The sequence below is a fragment of the Benincasa hispida genome, chromosome 2, assembly GCF_009727055.1.
Source record: "Benincasa hispida cultivar B227 chromosome 2, ASM972705v1, whole genome shotgun sequence".
NCBI classification, from domain to species: Eukaryota; Viridiplantae; Streptophyta; class Magnoliopsida; order Cucurbitales; family Cucurbitaceae; genus Benincasa; species Benincasa hispida.
The window spans coordinates 21,911,128-21,932,299 of NC_052350.1; the positions used below are offsets into that span (position 1 = coordinate 21,911,128).

Below are 21,172 nucleotides of genomic sequence, written 5' to 3' on the forward strand. Positions count from 1 at the left end.
CCAAGTGCTATGAGTTGGGATTGAATTCCATGGTTTGTTAGATAGTTTTGAAATTGTAAATCCATATATTCACCATCTTGATTTATTGACCTAATAAGTTTTCAACTTCTGTTTTAAATTCTTTGAACTTTTCAAGAGTTGCAGACTTATGACTCATTAAGTAAATATAGTCATGTCTCGAATAATCATCAACAAAACCGATGAAATATTCATATCCTCCTCGAGCTATCACATTCATTGGACCACAAATGTTTGAATGGATGAGTTCTAGAGGTTCTTTGGCTCTAAGACCTTTTCCTGTATAAGATCTTTTGGTCATTTTATCTTCAAGACATGATTCACATAGAGGTAATGAACTGTCTTCTAACTGATTTAGATGACTTTTTTTTAACCAATCTATCAATCCTTTTTAGATTTATGTGACTAAGTATTAAGTGCCAAAGATGGGTATTAGGAGAAATTTTTCGTCTTTTATTTTCAGTTTCTACCATTTTAAATATCTCTATATTTAAAATGACTTTTACTTTAGTTGGGTTTAACATATACAAGTTATTTTTAAGTCTAGCTGAACAAATATGAACACCTCTTGAACTAATGAACATTTCATTGATTTCAAATGTTACTTTATACATATTTTCTACTAAATGATAAACGGATATCAAGTTACTTTTCATTATGGGTACATAGTATGCATTTTCAAGCAAGATGTAAGAGTCTTCTTAACATAAGTTGACGTCTCCCACTTCTTCTGCTGAAATGACTTCACCCGTTTCCACCTTGAAAGTCATTTCATTCTCTGAAAGATGAGTCTAAGAACTAGTTTCCTGAAGAAAAGTACAAATATGGCTAACAATGCTTGAATCTAATATCCAGGTTAAGTCTTTTTGTTTTCCTTTTTTCATATTATGGTATCAGAGCTATAAGGTTTCTTCTTCATTTTTTTATGGCGTCAAGCTCATAAACTTCGAATGGGGAGAGCATTCAAGTAGTGACTACAACTCTTTCGATGACATCAATGTTACTGGCAATAGTTATGTGCTTATTCAGCAGTTTATATCATGTTTGAATACTGAATTTTCTCCTAAAGATCTTGGTGATTTGTCCTTCTTTCTTGGTATTCAAGTTTTACGAAATCAGTCTATAATGCATTTGTCTCAAGCTTGGTATATTAATGATTTGTTGGCTTAGGCAAGCATGTCTAATTGCAAGCCCATTCACTCCCCCATGACATTTGGTGTACATTTATCTCTTACTGATGGTGAAAAACTAGAGAATCCTACTGAATATAAAAGCCTTGTTAGTGCTTTATAATATTGCACACTTACCGACCTAACATCAGCTTATCTGTGGGAAAACTCTGTCAGTTTATGCACGCCCCTACCATGATTCATCTTCAAGCTGCTACACGTCTGTTTTGCTACCTAAAAGGGACGATGAATCATGGTATTATACTCTCCAAGTCCTCTATCTCAGCCTTAACCTGCTTTACTGATGCAGATTAGTCCAACTGCTTGGACGATAGGAGAAGCACAAGTGGATTTTTTGTTTTCCTTAGTTCGAGTTTAGTTTCTTGGGGTTTATCGAAACAGAGAGTTGTTTCACGTTCAAGTGTCGAGTATGAGTACAGGGGAATGTCAAATGTTGCTGCTGAGATATTATGTATTCAATCTATCTTGTTGGAACTTGGTTTTTGCAATCTTCCTCCACCTTTACCACTATGTGACAATATTAGTGCTACATACTAAGCTGCTAATCCCATTCTTCACAATCACATAAAACACATAGAAATCAATCATCATTTCATAGGGAGAAGATTGCTTGAGGTCAACTCTCTGTTAAGTTTGTGTCATCAGATGACCAACTTGCTGATATCATGACCAAGGCGCTTTTTGAAGGAAATCGGACATGAGCATTTCCATGAGTAGCGGAAGGATCTTTCCAAATTTCAATCGTATATGAACATTAAAATTACAATCACAAACGGAAACATACGGTTATGCATAAATCGAAATTACGACATGCTTTTCTAAACGATCAAGGCAAAGAATTAACAAACCTTTGAAGACTCATCTTCAAGTTCCTTGATCACGAATGCTTGATCACAGCAACAAAGCAACACACGAACGTTCGTCTAACACGACCGTTACACTGCACGATCACAGTGAACTCAAACTAATCGATCACCATGGTCACAAACACCCCAAACACCACGAACGTCCTCCACAAAACCTCGACTGTGTCGGGTTGAGTATGACACCACCAAAAAGTTTACCTCAGTATTCTCAATGTGAGAATCTAGAGTGTGGGCTATGTGTAGACTTTGTTAGAGGATGAGACCAAAAGAGGACAATCGTGTAAACGATTGAGCAAGTAGGAGAAAATAAAGCCTATCGTATAGGTTGATGCCAAATCATTTATCAAAAGCTATGCGATCGTTTAGCTCATCGTCTAACAGAGTGTCTATCGTGTAGGAACACTCCACGATCGTCTAGTCTCTTCAAGCTGTCGTTTAGTAAATCTGATTTACTTGACAATTATCTCGTGAATAATTTTCGAGAGTATAAAACTCAAAACAACGTTTTGCCAATCTCTCTTAAATTAGGAAAACATTTTTCCTTTTATCTCACGGTTACCATGAAACCATCAATAACCTCTCACTCAATTGGTTATTAAAGAAAAAGAGATAATTATCCAATAATTAATATTATTATAAACATAAATGGTAACCAACTTATTATACTATATTTATAACCTATAGTTTTAATATTTCATCTCATGAAACATACAAACCATAGCTTTTTTTTTCTATTCCATGGCACTTAATGTAAATCTCATTTACATTAACCCTCCACTTAATGTATCTCATACACCATATCGATCATATCATATGTAATCGAATTACCTCTTGTCAATTTGACAATGAACCAAATAAACACCAAGAACTAATTCTCAACTTGAATCCATTGAGCTACCAAGGGGATCTTATGGACCTGTAGCTCGAAGCTCCAATGGTACGTGAATAACTGACTAAACTCTTTAGTCAGGGGATCCACCATTCGTTAACTGCCAGACACTCCTAAAGATCAACAATTAAACTCTCCTTACTACAGATATATTATGTGTCATTCTTAACCAATCAACAGTGCGATAATCCTTCACAGATCGCTTGTAAGTACAGCTCGGCCAATAACCGTTATGCCCCCGTAGTTACATCTAACTCCTTAAGTACCACTGATTCCTCTAATAAACATAAGTCATAGTTCTACTATGACTGAGTCCTCTCTTCCAAAGAGAAGCTGTGGCCACTATGTTCAAGCCCTGGAATTAGCCCCAGATCAGACAAGTCCCCAAAAAGGTAGGCATGTTGAGTTAGCAATCTGGCTACTCTCACCCACACTAATCAAAGGAACGTCCTCAAAGACAGAAGTTTCCAAAACAATCAGCATTGAGGTCATGTCACCTATGGTCGTTTAGGTAAGATGTAAGTCTCCAGTATCAATGGCGTTATATACAGAGTCTAGTCATCTCGTGGTTCGGTCTTATACAAACTCTTTGTATAGGACCCCCTCGCATGTCTCCACATGAATGGCCAGGATCTACCATATATAGTAGCTTACAACACTTGCAAACCCCTACAAAACGGGTTGTATCTGTAGTGTCACCAGGATTAGTTATCCTACCTTAATTCTTATACTACAGACCTATTTAGGTTATCACTTAAGACATGATTCACTTGTATATCTCATATACATGCTTAAGTTTACATACAATAACCATGGAGCTTTTTTTTTATTGGATTTAAGTAAATGCCAGAATGAAATAACGCTTATTTTATTCATAAACAATGTGTATAATTACAAACAACGAGACTCCGGGAGAATTAGGACACCAATCCCAACACTTTATTCTCCCTGTTTTCTCAATCTTAAGGCCAAACTCTCTGTTGCTTCAGCACCACGTTCGCTTGAGAGGGGATGATAAGATGATTTCTATTATTTCTATTCCTCCTTTATTTCTATACTTTTCCTTTCTGTTATAAAAGATTCCTTCCAATATTTGTGGTGTATTTTTTTTTTTTTTTTTGCCTTTCTTTTTTGCTTTTTATTCTTCTATCAACTGTTGACATGTGGCACTATTTTTTCCTTTAAATATGTAATGGATGAATAGTGCTCTTCATTGAGATTTTCTGTTATTTTCCTTTATAAGTCTTTTCATTTTCCTTATTTCATATTAGAAAGGACATCTCAGCAGAATAAGAGAAAGAAACAAGTTATTGAAAATCTTTGTATTTTCTGCGAAAAGGAAGGTCACTTCAAGAAAGATTGTTCCAAGTACGCCAAGTGGTGTGTAAAGAAGAGTAAACTTCCTACTTTGGTTTTTTCTGAAGTTAATTAGCTTCTATACTCATAGATACTTGGTGGGTAGATTCTGGTGCTGCTACTCACATAAGTAAATCAATGTAGGGTTGTCTTTGGAGTCGGCCGCCAAGTGATGCTAAAAGATTCATCTATGTGGGCGATGACAAAGCAGTTTTAGTTAAAGCTATTGGGAATTTTAGATTATATTTAAAAACTTGTTGTTATTTAGATTTGAACAAGACTTGTCGTACCATCATTTAGACAAAATTTAGTTTCTATTTCCAGTTTGGACAATTTTGGTTTTTTTTGTTCTTTTAGAAATAATAAAGTTAGTCTTTTTCAAGATTCTAAGCTTATTGATACCTGTTCTTTAATTGATAATATATAAATATGCTTGATACTTTTGTTTCATTTAACAAAATCCCGTTATCTAATTTATGTGGTACAAAGTATAAATTAAATAAGTTTCGATATGTTATGGCACAAGCGTTTAGGTCACATCTCTAAACATAGAATTCAAAGACTTATGTCAGATGAAATTATTGATTCCCTTTATTTAAGTGACTTTGACATTTGTGTGGAATGTATTAAGGCAAAATAGACAAACATAAGAAAATTAGATACCAACAAATGCTTAGACATCTTAGAACACATACTGACATTTTTGGTCCATTCCATACGACTTCTTAGAATGAACAACAATATTTGATTATGTTTATAGATGATTATTCAATATATGGGTATCTATATTTAGTTATGAGAAGTCTCAATCTTTGGATGTTTTCAAGTCTTTCAAAGTTGAAGTTAAACTTTAATTTGGAAATAAAATTAACATTGTCAAATCTGATTGTGGTGGTGAATACTATGATAGATATGATGGATCAGGTGAATGACGTCTAGGGCCATTTGCCAAATACCTAAAGGAATGTGGAATCGCCCTGCAATACACTATGCCGGAAAACCCAGCAAGAATGATGTGGTGAAAAGGCGAAATAGAATACTTAAGGATATGATAAGAAGTATGATTAGTCATTCTTTTCTACCAGAATCCTTCTGGGGTGAAGCACTAGAGACTGCAACATATATCCTTAATAGGGTACCTAGTAAAATGGTAGTTAAAACTCCTTATGAGCCGTGGACAGAAAATAAGCCTAGTATTAAGAATCTTCATATCTGGGGTAGTCCAACTGAGTCTAGGCCTTACAGGACTAACGAAAGAAAATTGGACTTAAGAACTATTAGTTGCTTTTTTGTTGGGTATTCTAAGCGCTCTCGGGGTTTTAAGTTTTATGATCCCACTTCTAGATCATTGTTTGAGACAAGAAATGCTAGATTCCTTAAGGATCTTGAGTTTGGGGGAGAAGATAACATAAGGAAAGTTGTCTTTGAAGAGGAATTAGTTTCTTTTCCTAATGTGGTTATAAATGATGTTCAGACTCCAATTCCTGACTTCACTATTGAACCAATAATAAAATCAAGGTTTAATTACAATGGTAGTAACAAAAGCCATCTTGATTCCATGCTAATACAGGATGGACCAGATTGAACTAAAGGAGAATTCCACTATTGAAATAACCTTTTTATGCGCGCTACAGGTTTATGTGATTTAATTACATTAGGTACATAGATATAGCCCAAGTGGGAGATTGTTAGACATATTTAAGTAATAATACGTGTAATTAAAGTATGGGCTATGTATGTGGATTAATATTTTATCACATTTGGTTATTTTATTAGATTGGGCCCTATTATATGATCTAATTAATTATGACCCTAGATTCCTAATTAAGTATGGACTTACGGGGTAGAAGCTCATTCTTAGTTAATTAGGGTTTAATGGGAACCCTAATTGAACTAGTATATAAAGAGATTTTAGGGCTATGGTCCCCAATATACCAAAACAATAAGCAGTTAGTCTTTCTTGAGTCCCAACTAGAGAGAGACCCACTAAGGGCATTTGAAGTTTTGGTTGAGTAAGACCATAGTCATCTATCATCATCTTGAAGCTATCATTAGTTTTTCAATGGAATCTAGTATGTTATTTATTCTTGAAAATTTGGCATGATTGATCCTAGAGTTCATCTATTCAATATAGATATAAAGTAATTATGCTAACAATTATTACTAACGAAATTTCAAGTATTAAATTGTTATTTTTATGAAAATTTAGAAACTATAACTGTTTTTTAATTATCTATCCTTAAACTTTAAAAAGTTTTATTTTTACTACCCTTCAACTTTAAAATTACTTTAAAATAAATATCTTCTTTTCGCTAAATTAAGCATGAGAATTGATGTTGTAGTTGATGTATAAAAATTAGAAAGCTTATTTGATATTATTTGTAATTATATAGAAGATTAAGATTTTTTGCCGTTACCATTTATTTCGTCTCAATACAACACATTGTTAAAATCATTTATTAGTTCTTTTTCTTTGACTACAAATCATTTATTAGTTGATACTCAAATGTTGAAGGGTCAGGTGCGTTGTCCATGAGATTAGTTGAGATGCGCGTAAGCTGGCCCAAACACTAATAGATAAAAAAAATCATCTTATTTTGATGTGAATAATTAATGTTATAAATGATATCATATATTCTTTTAATACTAGTTATTGTGCCACTTTCATCTTATTTTGAAGGAGTTCTCCAAGGGGTAATTGTTTTAAATCACAAAATTGCTGGAAATATTTTCAAATATAGCAAAATATCATTGTCTATCCGTGATAGACACTGATAGACACGTCAGTGATAGACAATGATAGATGTCTTTTAGTGTCTATCCCTAATAGACACTAACATTAAGCTATATTTGTAAATAAGTTGACTCATTTTCTTATATTTAAAAACAATCATTCTCTTTAAGGTTTTTCAAAGTTCATTGAGGTGAAATTCAAACTTTTAAAAATCTACCCACAAAGGTAATGGATATTTTGTACAATTTAATAAAAAAATATAATTAAAAATTATAGTCCATGAATTTTGTTATTTTTAAAATTCATGAATCTAATAAACATAAAATTCAAATAAATATCCTAATAGTATTATAAAGCAATTAACTTTTAAAAATTTTAAAATTTTTAAAGACCTAGATACGAAATTAAAAGCTAAAGTTAACTTGAAGTTGTAATTTCACCAAACAAAAAGTAGTAAGAATAGGGCATGATCAAGCACCTACTTAGCTTATTTTCAACGAAGAAAGTCTTATTACGAGTCCAGTCAAAAAACAAGGTTATGTTCGATGGTAGGTTCCAACCAAAATTACCACCAACATCTTAGTTGACTGTGTAGACAACTTGTAGGAGAGTCCCAACGAGGAAAAGACGAGCAATTAAATTCAAATTAGTTAGTTTTGTAGCCATCGTATGATGAGAGAATATAATTGAGAAGAAAAAATTATCACAAAGGATAGCTTTTTTATAGATGTTTAGTACCATGGGAACAACAGGAACAAGTCAAGGTCCAAACTCGTAGTTGGTTAACATCCAACAACATATATAAGAAAACGTGTACGATTATGTAAATGGCAGTAATTGAAAGAACAATACGAAACATCTCTCACTGGGCAAACAACACTTGTATGCAGAAAGGAACTCGATGACCATGTCTTTTACTTTTCTTATCTCATCTTTTTTCATTTATATTTAGTGAATCAAATTGTAATCTACCATTTATTATGAACTAAATTAACATTATAATAATTGAAAATGCAAAAGAAAATTGAAATTGATGTGGAACTCTTCTTTTGTTGAGAAAACTTTTCGCTTCCAAGAGTTTTGTGTTTAACTTTAATGATTCAGTTTCATGCTCGCATATGTGCACGACTCCGTTGAACTAGCACAAAGTGCATTTTCATGTGCTCTTTCCAGTGATGAATGTCTTTTTCAATTGTCTCTCCAAAAAATATATTAGATGTAATTATAGGAGGTAAAATGAACTTTTGATAACAATTGCGATTAAGAATATATTGTGAATGAACGACTTGCATGTAATGATTAAATCAACCTACTTAGTTTCATTGAGAAGTAACAACTTACAACTAAGAAGATATTTGAATAATTACAACATCGCCAATGCACAAGAGTTCTTAAGGTATTTTCTAATATACATCCAAACTTCCAACTTTACTTAAAAAAACTACCCACAATGCTCTTGTTGGCATTTTTACAAACACCATGAATGCGTTAATCAATAAAAATACCTTTATGATATAATCCAACTAATAACCACATGAGTAAATTAAGACACTACAAAAATTATGGGCTTTAATGTCGGTTTAAAACTGACATTAAAAGCTTTAATGTTTGTTGACAATCGACATAAAAGATCATGTTATAAAATGTCTTTAATGTTGGTTGCCTTTAATGTCGATTTTAATGCCTTCAATGTCGGTATGAAACTGACATTAAAGATATTTTATAACACAATCTTCAATTGCGGTTGTCAACCAACACTAAAGCCTTTTAATGTCAGTTTTAAACCGACATTAAAACCCAGAATTATCGTCCATTTTTCCAATTATTATCTTTTTTTTTAATGCCATGGTCCAATCCACTTTTAATGGTCAAAAAGTTAAAAACGACATTGTAATAATTTGTCCACAAACAAGAATTGTTTTTATATATTAAGATCTCAACAAACACAAAAATTTAAATCTAAGTCTTGCTCACAAAGTATGAATACTAGTTAGCTCCCAAAGAAAATAACAAAATTTATACTTACAAAGCAGTAGTTGGGTGCTTACATATCACAAAAATCACAAAATAAAATCTTAATTGCTTTTGTATATACAACTTAACTTTCGACAAATACAAAAAATTAACAAAAAATTGAGAGAGTTGGTTGTCTACTTTGGAGTGTCATTACTATCGTCCCAAAAAAATCTATAAAGAAGACTTGCTTAAGTATATAAAATCAAGAATAATTTAAAAATAAATGAATCATACTAAAATAAAATTATAAAGTATGAAAACTATATACAAACTTACCAAAAGGAATGAATGCAAAATTTGCTATTCTTTTCTCAATTCTATGGATGAGTTTGTTATGACCTCTATCCAGAACCTCCTTGTACTTGTGCAAGCAATGTCATATGAGAGTGTATAAATAAAAAATATAAGTTGCGTTAATATAGGCAATTTATAAATAACAAAAGAAATGAACTCAAGCCATAAACAACTACCATAGCTACACAATAGTCATTGTAATGATCCCAAATTTCAATGCTAAACTAAGAAACATTACCATATTTTAACCTACAACTAACTTTATAACTCTTATATTTTAGAAAAATTTTGGCAGCATGACAGCACTACCACAACAATACAAAAAAAAAAAAAAAAAAAAAAAAAAAAAAATACTTTAACACCTGTTTAAAGAAATGCACTTCCAACAATATTCAAACAACAATCTTCTCTCAATAGAACAAACAACATAAACAACAATGATTTATAAAAACTCAGATCTGATTACTCACTTGACTTCAAATCTCAAAAGTTGTCACATGGGCATTCGATCTTATACCTCCAAATTCATGGACTCAATTCCTATCAATGAAATGAAAAGCCAAAAAACAAAAACTCAGCAAAGTTCAAAATTTCATCAATCTAAACAAATATCACAATAAACCACAAAATCTACAGAAAAAAGTGATTTCAAAAGCCAACAAACATAAGTAGTTAGCATAAGAAAGGAGAGGCAAACAAGCATTAGAATAGTAAATACTAAACAGTAAGCTAAATGAATGATAAGAGAAGATAAGAGAAGAAAAGTAAAAATGAGAGAAAGAAAGAGAGATAAACCTTGCAGAATGTTACAATTAAGAAGTTTGGAAAATGAATGAGAGGAAGTGTGGGATTGACACAAATATTCCATTACCATATATCCTCTCCATTGACACAAAAATTCTATTACCATAAAGAGAACAAGACTTGAATAGCTTAAGTTCCACAAATCTATTTCTCAAAAATTATGAAATGACTCCACAAATCCCTATACTACCCTACGTGAAGAATGTCTGAAGTACTAAACTAGAACAAAATTTTGAAGTAAACAAACCCAAATACTCATTTTGCCTCTTTCTTCTTCCACTTGTTCAAACATCCAAAAACATGTCATATCACAAGCACACACTCTTAACGAAGGGACATTCAAGCAGAAAAGCAAATGGTTCTATTAACACTAAATATCCAATAGAATGAATATAAACTATTTTGTTGATGGCATAATAGATAACCAAATTACCTTCTTTTGAATCAATAGATCATGGAGGTGAGGGAAATAACATAATGGATAACCAAACAACGTTCTTTTGAATTCCAAAACCAACCTACAAAGAGAGTTTCAATATACATCATGTTATGGTAGATGCAAGACAGCCTAATTATAAATAAAACTTATTGGCCCAACACCAGTAAATAAATAGCATCAGAATTAAAGTCAACCTCTGGATTGATGTGAGTAAGAACAATATTCTTGTCCATCAGTCTAATTATAGGATGGTTTCCATTTTCATTTTAGTAAGATTTTCAGCAAGTAACCCACTCCACGATGCCTCATCCTCAATATTGAGGTGATAAATAGATCATTATCAAATAGAAAGATGTAAACATGCTCAAAAGTAGTGAACTTACTTCACCAGCACTTTCCAGCTCTTCTTCTGAGCAACCAGACCAAAGTGGATGAACTCTAAAAGCTCCTTCCATCTTGGCAAAGAATTCTTGGACAGAAGCACTATCCCTTTTAGGGTCGGGGGCATTATTCGAAAATGACACAATAAAGCTGCCAATATAAAGTGTTCAGTCAAAACTGTCAAAACTTTATGCATATGTATATTACTATTCAAACTCAAAAATCAATGTCCTCTAACATGCTAAAGACTTGTCTCTGAAGAGAGAATAATAAACCTTAATAATCATTGCTCAACTCTTTCAATACATAGTAACAAAACAATATCAATCTGAAACTCGAAAAATTGAAGCACACTCATAGATATATACACACATCCACGCATGTATATATTAAGCGTAGAAATCTTATGAATCCCCAGCGTATATACCAAGTTTGAGATTGAAATTGCCCAAACTCCATAGTCCAAATTATAAGCTGGTGAGTCACTTAAGTTTGAGTCTATACACTTTTATATGTCTACTTCACTCCAAATTTACAGTGAATATTTTCATCATTAAAAGAATTAACAGAGCTGAAAATTAGTATCCATACCAAACATGCACAAACCCACATGCATTTCCTCTAAAAAATAAAAAATAAAAACATTTTAGAAGAAAAGAATCAAGAAAATGAGTAAAACCTTCAATTCGTGGAAACATGAGTTGTGAAGCTGGATCAAGTGCGGTTGTTCAACAGGCAAGGAAGATTGTATCTTACACCTAAGAGAAAATAAAGAAATTGTTTGAAGAACTAAAAGAGGAGGACATCTCTCACTAGGCAGCGATATACGGTGGATTCTAATTTCGTTGTTGGGAAACTGAAATTTCTGGTCCGTGGCCGGAATAGCATCAAGTTCCCCAAGACGGACGTCGCTATGAAACACCACCGATTTGAACCCTAAATGGCTCATTCGGAACAAAGTATAGAAAACGTGGGAAAAAATCACAAAAAGAAGAGAATGAGGGGGAGAAAAACATAGGCAAATATTGATGAACGGAGGCGGATCTAAACGATCTGCACGATCGACGAAAAATAGAGGCGGATCGATGAACGAAGGCTAGATCTGCACACGGAGGCCAGATCTGCACAACGAAAAGACCTGCATGGCGAACAGACATGTACCCACAATCGACAAACTATGACAGACTCTTCACTTATGATCGACAGACGAATGGCAAGGGTTTGTGATAACTTGTAGAAATACAAGTTATTGTGACTCAAAAGTTAGAACAATTAGGGTCTTTAATGATAAAATCTCATCATTCTTAGAGAAAACTCATGAAATTACTCAAACACTATCAAACTCATGCAAAATAGTGTTTATTACTAAACTACTGCGGCGTTAACGCATAATATTGCAGGATTTCAACAAAGATTCTAAGTGTCACAGGCAACGTCAACGTATAGGCATGCGTCAGAGGGGTTCCAATGCAAGAAAGATTCATTGATTTAGGTTGTTTGTGTCAAATCACCACTTGTAAGTATGGGCATCTACAGCTGGCGGCGTCTGAAAAGTATCTGAGTGTCAGGCGGCTGACCAAGGTATGGAATTTAATGCTGCCCCATCATCAAGTTGGTGAAGAACGACACCTATAAATAGAAGAAATCCCACTAGATGAGAGGATCTTAGCTCAAATTATATAATTCTGAAATTTAGAGACTTAGAGTTGTGTTGTTGTGATAAGAAGAACACAAAAAGGAAGAGAACCACCCCCATCGTCGATCAAGGAGTAGAGAAAATTGAGCTTGAGAGAGAATTTTCTTCCATTTCTTCTACAAGTTAGTTGTACACGAATTCGAATTGAGCCAAAGAGGACAAGAGATTGTACTCTACTGCTTAACTCCTTTATTTTCATCTGAATTATAATATTCTTCATCTCATTTGATTGAGTATTAATCTTGTAAAGACAATCAGTTTCTTTATGAATTTACATATTTGATCTACTTCACTTCGCCACTGTTTATTTCTTGCTTTACGTTAGATGCATCTATAACTTCATGCAAAATCCATTTCTAAACGCTTAAGCCAACTGAATCACTTGGTAAAAGCTACTTTAGTATGAATTATTCGAGAGAATAAACAAGCAAGCATTAAGTTAGAAACGCTTGGTACATCTAGAGATAGACGCACTAGTGTTTTATTGCATTCTGTGACTAACGCATACATCCTAGAGATAGAGAATTGTATGACATTCGCATTGAGAAATGTTGAATAGAAAGTAAGCATAAATGTAACGCATAAATGGAGATAAGCAAGTCATTTCATCCGCATCATATTCTTGTACTTGTACATCTCACTTAGATCGACGCATATCCCCTGCACTAAACTCCATTTTCACACGACCCCCTATTTTCTACTTGACCCTTTTTGTAACTTCTTGCACGCACACAGTAAATAACTCATTTCACATTCACTTAGGATAATTCTACATCAACTACAATGCAAGCTCTGCGTTAGCTTTAATCTGAATCCTTGAGTTTGACCCTGGACTTACCAAGAACCTAAGTTGGATTTATACTTGGATCTGATTCAGAAAAATTTGAACGCATATAGAGGAGTGTCACGCGTCCCTTTACACATCACTAACGCATCAACGCATAATTCACATTTGCACTTATTTTTTCAATTACCTTATACAATACACTCCTAAGCTCGCATCACGAATTCAACGAACAGTTTTGAAGAGAGAAGTGAGAAAGAAGAGGGTCTGAGTATCTTAAAATTTTCAACAGTTTTAGAGCTTTTGTGAAAACTCAACATTTAGTTGTCATAAAGTGCTTTCATAGTGATTTAGACGGTGAATACACACCTAAAAATTTTTCTCGTTTACTTACTTCGGATGGGACTATACATCAGACCTTCTGTACTGATACTCCTAAACAAAATGACATTGTTGAAAGGAAACATCGCCATCTGGTTGAAACAACTCGTTCATTTTAGTTGCCAGCTGATGTTCTTAGTGTTTTTTTTTGTGGGAAGCAATTCTTATTGCCACTCATGTGATTAATAGAATTCCAACCTCGCACAACTCAGGCTTATCCCCTTTTGAAAAACTATATGGATATGTGCCAGATTATTACTCATTATGCATTTTTTGTTGCACTTGTTTTGTTCTTCGACCTAAATGTGAGCACAAAGATTGTCTTTTCGATCTGGCTTATGTGTTTTTTTAGGCTATGGTGTTGGTCGAAAGGGATATCGTTGTTTTGATCTGAATAGTCAAAAATGTATTTTTCTTGTCATGTTGTATTTTAGAGCAAATTTCTTTCTTCTCTATTCCTACTAGTTTTCATCGTATGACAAAGTTAGATTTTATTCTCATTGATCATTTTGATATTAACACTGAAACAAATTCATCTTTAGTTCTAGTTGCTTCTACTGATAACATGATACAATATGATACTTTGGTTGTTGAGACATCCAATTCTCACTCTTCTTCGTTGGCCACACAATCACCTTGTTGAGGTTGTAAATGATCCTCCACTGCGTCAGTCCGCTTGTGTTCATATATCTACTAAACTACCAAACTTTTTTTATTCTTCTTATTCTTGTTCCTTTACCTCTTTTATTGCTTCTATTCATCGTTTCTCTAAATCTTCATCCTTTAGAGAAGTTGTTTGTGATCCCCTTTGGCAAGATGCTTTGGCTGAGGAACTTACTGCTCTACATCAAACTCATACATGGGATTTAGTATCATTGTCATCTGGAAAATGCCCCATCGGTTCTCGTTGGGTTTACAAGATTAGAACTAAATATGATGGATCCATTGAACAATACAATGCTCGAATGTTTCAAAGGCTACTCCTAAGAGTATGGTATAGATTATGAAGAAACCTTTGCTCCTATTGCAAAAATGACAACTGTTCACACTATTATCGTAGTGGCTTCAATTTTCAATGGAGAATATCTATGATGAATGTCAATAATGCTTTTTTGAATGGTGATTTTTGTGAAGAAGTTTATATGATGTCCCTTCCCGATGTTATCCACCAACACAGTGAAGTTTTTAGGCTTTGTAAAACACTTTATGGTCTCAAACAAGCACCTTGTGCTTGGTTTGAAAAGTTCCCTATGGTAATTACTTTGCCTGGTTTCATTCCTGGTCATTATGAATCTACCTTATTTATCAAGCGTACAGATGCAGGTCATAACTTATTATCATTGTATATTGATGACATGATTATTACTGGTGATGATTGTGTTGGAATAGAATATTTGAAATCGGAGTTATCTCATTTTTTTTGTCATGAAATATTTGGGGGCACTACGTTACTTTCTGGGCATTGAGGTCGCATGTTCCTCAAAAAGTTGTCTCTTATCTCAGTCAAAGTATATTGGTGATTTGTTTGAGCATGCTCATCTCACTGACAATGAAATTGTGGATACTCCTCTTAAGACCAATGCTCGATACTCTCCATTACATGGACTTCCTTCGTTTGATTCCAACTCGTGTTGTTGGGAGGTTGGTTTATCTCATTGTGACTCGTCCAGATATTGTGCTTGCTGTTCACGTGGTTAGTCAATTTGTCACTGCTCCTATTAAAGTTAATTGGGTTGTTGTTCTTCGTATTCTTAGGTATCTTCAAGGCACTCAGTTTAGAGTATTTTGTTTCCTTCCACATAATCTTGAAAATTACGAGCTTACTCTGATGCGGAGGGCTGGTGATCTTACAAATCACAAGTCAACCATTAGATTCTGTGTTTTTCTTGTGATTCTCTTATTTCGTGGAAGAGTAAGAAACAAAGTATTATTTCTCGTTCTTCTATAGAAGCCGAGTATAGTGCCATGGCCTTGACTAATTGTGAAATTATTTGGCTACGTTGGTTTGCTTGCAAATATGGGTGTTTATATTTGTCATCTTACTCCATTATATTGTGACAATCAGAGTGTTATCAGATAGTACGTAATTCAGGTTTTTATGAGAGAACCAAGCATATTTAGATTGATTTTCATGTCACTCAACATCATCTTCAACTTGGTACCATTTCATTGTCGTTTGTTCCCTCTTCTTTGCAGATTGTTGATATGTTTACTAAGGCTCACTCCACTTTGCGTTTCTTTTTTTTTTTTTTTTTTTGTTTGACAAACTCTATATGCTTATTGTTGTAGCATCAGGAGTTTGTGGGGATGTTAATGTATATTATTATAACGGTATATTAGTCTTTTACTTGTCTCTCTTTATTTACCCTACCTATATAAACTTCATTAGTGTATATGTCTTGGTTAACTTTGATGAATAAAAAAAAAAAAACTATTTGTTCTCTCTATTTTTCAAGGTCCACATAATATGTCATGTTTCTAGCCATGTAAATTTGACCGTATGTATAGTATTCAGTAGGGGTTTATTGTTATCACATCTCATCCTAAGTTTAATATGGTAGTTTAGGATGGTGTATGACAACTAGTTTCGAATTCAAACATGTTGTTAGTGTAATAATCTAGATTTTGAATTTTAAATTTTGAAATGTAGAATTACCCTAGAAAAGATAAAAATGTTTAGAAACATAGTATTCAAAGTTATAAACTCAGTTTGTTTTTTTAAAATTAAAATGTATATTATATAATTTATTATAAATTATATAATCTCACAAAATAATACTTATAAAAAAATTATAGTTCACAAACTAAATAATAATAGGTTATATTTAACCTAAAATTTAATGAGTAACTACAAATAATTTTATGATTTATTAAATACAGCATTTAAAATAATTGTTTAAATTAGAATCAAATTCTTCAATTTACTACTGAACAATTAATACTTGAAAATATGAATAACTTTATTTTCATTGCATCTTTTGTTTTCAAATTTTTGTTTTGGGATTGTCTACCAATTTTTTAGAATTCCAATAAATTTTCTACTTTTTCCTTCTCGATTTCTAAAATTTAAACACATCTATAAACTTACATTTTACTCACCAAGATGGCCGTTAATAACCATTAAATATAAATTTAAAGAACTTTTACAATTTTTTTTCCAATAATGTTTTTCTAAACCTTTGATCCATTATAGTTTTTATTTTTAAAGAGTCTAAAGAGTTGGATAATTTTATTCAAACGACATAAGCAAAAGCAGACAACAATGAAATATAAATAAAAATCTCAATAGAATACTGAAAATAGTGCCGTTGATAGAATCCCATCAACTCTTTTCCAATAAGCCAACAAACATGTAATTACCTAACATTATTAATAATAATACTAAAAAGAAAAGGAAAGGAATGAGTGATTAATATATTATTAACGTGACAGCAATGGAGACCAAGGCAACAGTGAATATGGAGGCCATAGTTCTGGTGACCGAGTTTGGCGGCGGCGGAGCAGTAACAACCGGCGGTGGCATTTCACCCGAAACGGGTGGAGAATCAGGGGGGGACGAGCCAGGTGGCGGCGATTGTTGGACGTTGGTGATGGCCAATTTCTGGCCGGCGGAGCAGTGGCCGGGGACGGTGCAGATGAAATAGAAATCGTCGAGTGTTTCGAGAGTGAAGGAAAAAGGAGACGTAGTGTTTAAGAATTTAGGATTGCTGGTATTGCAGTTGTCGTAACCGTCTTTTGTCACTCCGGCTACATTGTGAGCTCCCGTCTGAAAGCTGAATACTGCAGCCATAACAAAAACAAACATTAAACTATAAATTCTTTACAATTTTAGACTGTAATTTATACTAAGTATGGCAGTGACCTGAACCAGAAATTTGAATCATCATATACTACAACTTACCATTAATACAGTGATGGTAAGTTTTAGTATTTGTCCAAATTAATTCTAAACAATTTTACTCGGAAAAAAAAAAATGAGTCGGACAAGCCTGAGCAACACTCAATAGAAATATGATATATGACACTTTTGTTTTTTTGTAATAGTTTTTAATAAAATATTTTTTATAATAAAAAAAAAAACATGAAACTACACCTAATCATTATTAATTTTAACTGGAGGTTACTTTTGAAAACGTGCCAAGAAGAGTACTGTAACTTTTAAAAGTGTAAGAGTAATTTAATATAACAAAATTGAATGTTGTTGTAATTATTATTATTTATATAATTTAGCCTCTAGTTTATTAAGTTTATGGTATGTGTCAATTGGAGTATATCATAATTAATTTTAAGTTGTTCAAACTAAAAAGAAAGGAAAAAATTTTCTACCTATTATAAATCTGTTATTCGAATTTTTAAGAAAATGAAAAAGAACAGTTATTTAGGCCATTATTACTATTATTTTGTTATATATTTTTTTTTAGTTCCACAGTTAGAGAGAGATTAAATCATAAATTTTTGAGATAGTAAATATTGATGTCATGTCATCTATATATTACTTACATAATATTATTATTTAATGTTTGTATCTTGATCTTAACCAATTATAACATATTTAGTAAAAAGCAAAATTATAATAAAGATGAAAATGATTTTTTTTAGTTCAACGGTATAAATAAAGGTTTCTAACCTAGGACATCTCCGACGGTAAAATTTAGACCCGCAGCCCACAAGGAATAGAAGTCCGGGCTAGAAGGACGTAGCCAACCACCGTCACCTCCGACATGAATCTCGATCGCCTCCGCCACATGACGCACGGTGGTCGCCACCACCGTCACCAGAAAAACTATCCCGATTCTCATTATTGTTTCTGTGGAAAACGTAAAGAATATGGCTCATGAGGGCCTCAATGGATTGTGTATATATATACAATACAATGAGAACAAAAGGTTTGTGGCTAAAACTTGCTGACCAACTACACATCGAGCTTGGTCCACTTTTGGGGGTTATTTAAATTATTAAAAGGACCTGTTTGCAAATTTCTTTTTAAAATTAGAAAACATTTTGCAATTTTAAAACAAAATGCTAACTGAAAAGTCGTACATATGAAATGTAACCTACCCATTATAATTATGATTAAATTTGTCTAGTCTCCATTTTTATGTTTATTTGTACATATGACTTAATCAAGATGTTGATTAAGTCATATGTAGGCTATTCAATTCATTGTTTTATGTCAAAAAATTTCACATCATCTCATTTAGCTTATTTGTTACAATTATGAAGCAAAATTTTAAATTTTAATCTTTACCTGAAAATACATAAGATATTCCACTAGACATGTGTAAGTAGTATAAACATTATAAAAATAAAGGAAAGAAATTAATGAGTTCAATTTATAAGGAGGAAGAAGAAAGGGCAGCTAAACGATCGTTGTCAAAGACTAAATGATCGTTGAGAGGTGAAGGCTAAACAATCGTCGGGGAAAAGGCTAGACGGTCGTTGAGAAAAAGGCTAGACGATTGTGGTCAAATATCTAGACGATCGTTGGGAAAAAGGTGAATGATAAGACAAGCGTCTACACAATAGAGGAAAGCGTGTAGACGATGGGTAGGAGACTCCACAATTGGGTTGATCGTGTAGACGATAGAAAGTACACGATACAAAGTAGATGCTGGGTTGAAGTGTACACAAAGGAGAGTACACGATAGAATTTAGACGATAGAAGAAATTTACTACACGATTGGCAGAGAGCATAAACGATAGAAGAAATTGAGTAAGACGATCAACCTTCACGATTGAGTTTTGTGTTGGTCAGAATTTATTATTGTGTAAAATTTTAGTTTATTGAGATTATTGAGTTTATGAAGAATTTTACATTTATTTTTATTAAAATTAATAGGTAAGTTAACTTAAATTGAATGGAATGTTAAAAATGGATGAAATTAAAAGTTTAATCTAATTTGATACAACGATTCAAAATTTGATATTTTCTCTAAGACTTACAAGTTATCTTTTTAAGGCATACCTTTTCTAAAATAAAATAAAGTTTGTCTAACTCCCTATGTTGCAATTAGATAATAAATTATATATCAATTACTTGGTCAATGGAAATTAATAAGGATAAACAGGAGAAATTTTCTTCTAATGCAAAAATTAGAAAAATATATATTTATTTTAGATAATAAAGTTTGATATAGTTTTAGGTCAATCTTAGATTACAAAGTTGATACCTACACAATTTAACAAACTCAAAGTTACTTAATCGAATTTAAAAAAAAATTATTTGATGACGAGTTTGACATTCTTTAGTAATCATTTGATTTTTTTTAAAAAAAAATAAGTTTATTTTTTCTCAGTTTCTTTAAAAAAATTTACATTTTTTAAAGTAAAAGATTTGAATTTTTAATCAAGTTTAAAAAACAAAAACTAAATTTTAATTTTTAATTTTTAAAATTATTTCTTCTCAATCTCGATTGCAGTCTATTACGGGTAGACAGTAAAATTTTATTATATTTGTAAATATTTTCGATAACTTTATATTTAAAAAAAAACTTTCAAAATATTCCATTAGAGAGTTGGAATATTATCTCAAGGATCAAAATCAAGTCATCAAAATGGTTTTTCTAATCTTCCCACAAACACTTAATACTTTTTCAATAATGGGTCATTCAATATCACGCGTTTAATATATACATAAATATCATGCTAAATATATTATAACAACATAAGTCCACTATATATTAAAACATAAAATACTAAGCACATTTTTTTCAAAAGAAATAACATAATAAATTCACATATAAATAGTTGTTTGAACAAGTCTCTCTTACCGTCTCAATATGTCCATTTTATATTCAAGATTTATGTTATTATTATTTTCTCTTAGTAGAATTATTTAACATTTATGCCCATAATAATTGGGCTGATTTAACGTTCTAAAAAAATAATTAGGCTGTTTCCTACCATTCATTCAATGACGAGGACATCTAAGTCTTCGTCAAAAAAATATTTGGTTGGTGAAAGATATATTAACTAATTAATAATGGAAATTTAGGCTACATCAATACTTGAATTTCGGTAGAGAACACATATTTATAACTAAAATTTCATAAAAATCAAATATTATATATATATATATTAGAAATTTGGGTTGAGTTGAATCAATTAAGATTTTTAAAAGTGTAATCTGGACCTAACTCAACTCGGAAAAAAAAACATAAAAAATCCAACCCAATCTAATCCATCTTAAAATTAAAACTAATCCAACCTAATCCTTATTTAGCTTGGACATAATATGTAACGATTGGGGAGAAGTTTATCTCAGATTGGACAATTGGATACCAAATCAGCTGCGACTAGAGATGAAGGGATTTCCATAGATGAA

The 21,172-nt window shown here is 32.3% G+C and overlaps 1 protein-coding gene across 1 annotated transcript; it reads right to left on the reverse strand.

Moving 5' to 3' along the window:
• Positions 1 to 17,257: 17,257 nt before the first annotated feature.
• Positions 17,258 to 18,647, reverse strand: LOC120070757 (umecyanin-like). The gene is made up of 2 exons (XM_039022633.1): positions 18,476 to 18,647; positions 17,258 to 17,628 (listed from the first exon to the last, which is right to left on the reverse strand). Exons 1-2 carry the CDS (start codon positions 18,645 to 18,647, stop codon positions 17,258 to 17,260), a joined length of 543 nt encoding a protein of 180 aa, XP_038878561.1.
• Between the last annotated feature and the right edge of the window lie 2,525 nt (positions 18,648 to 21,172).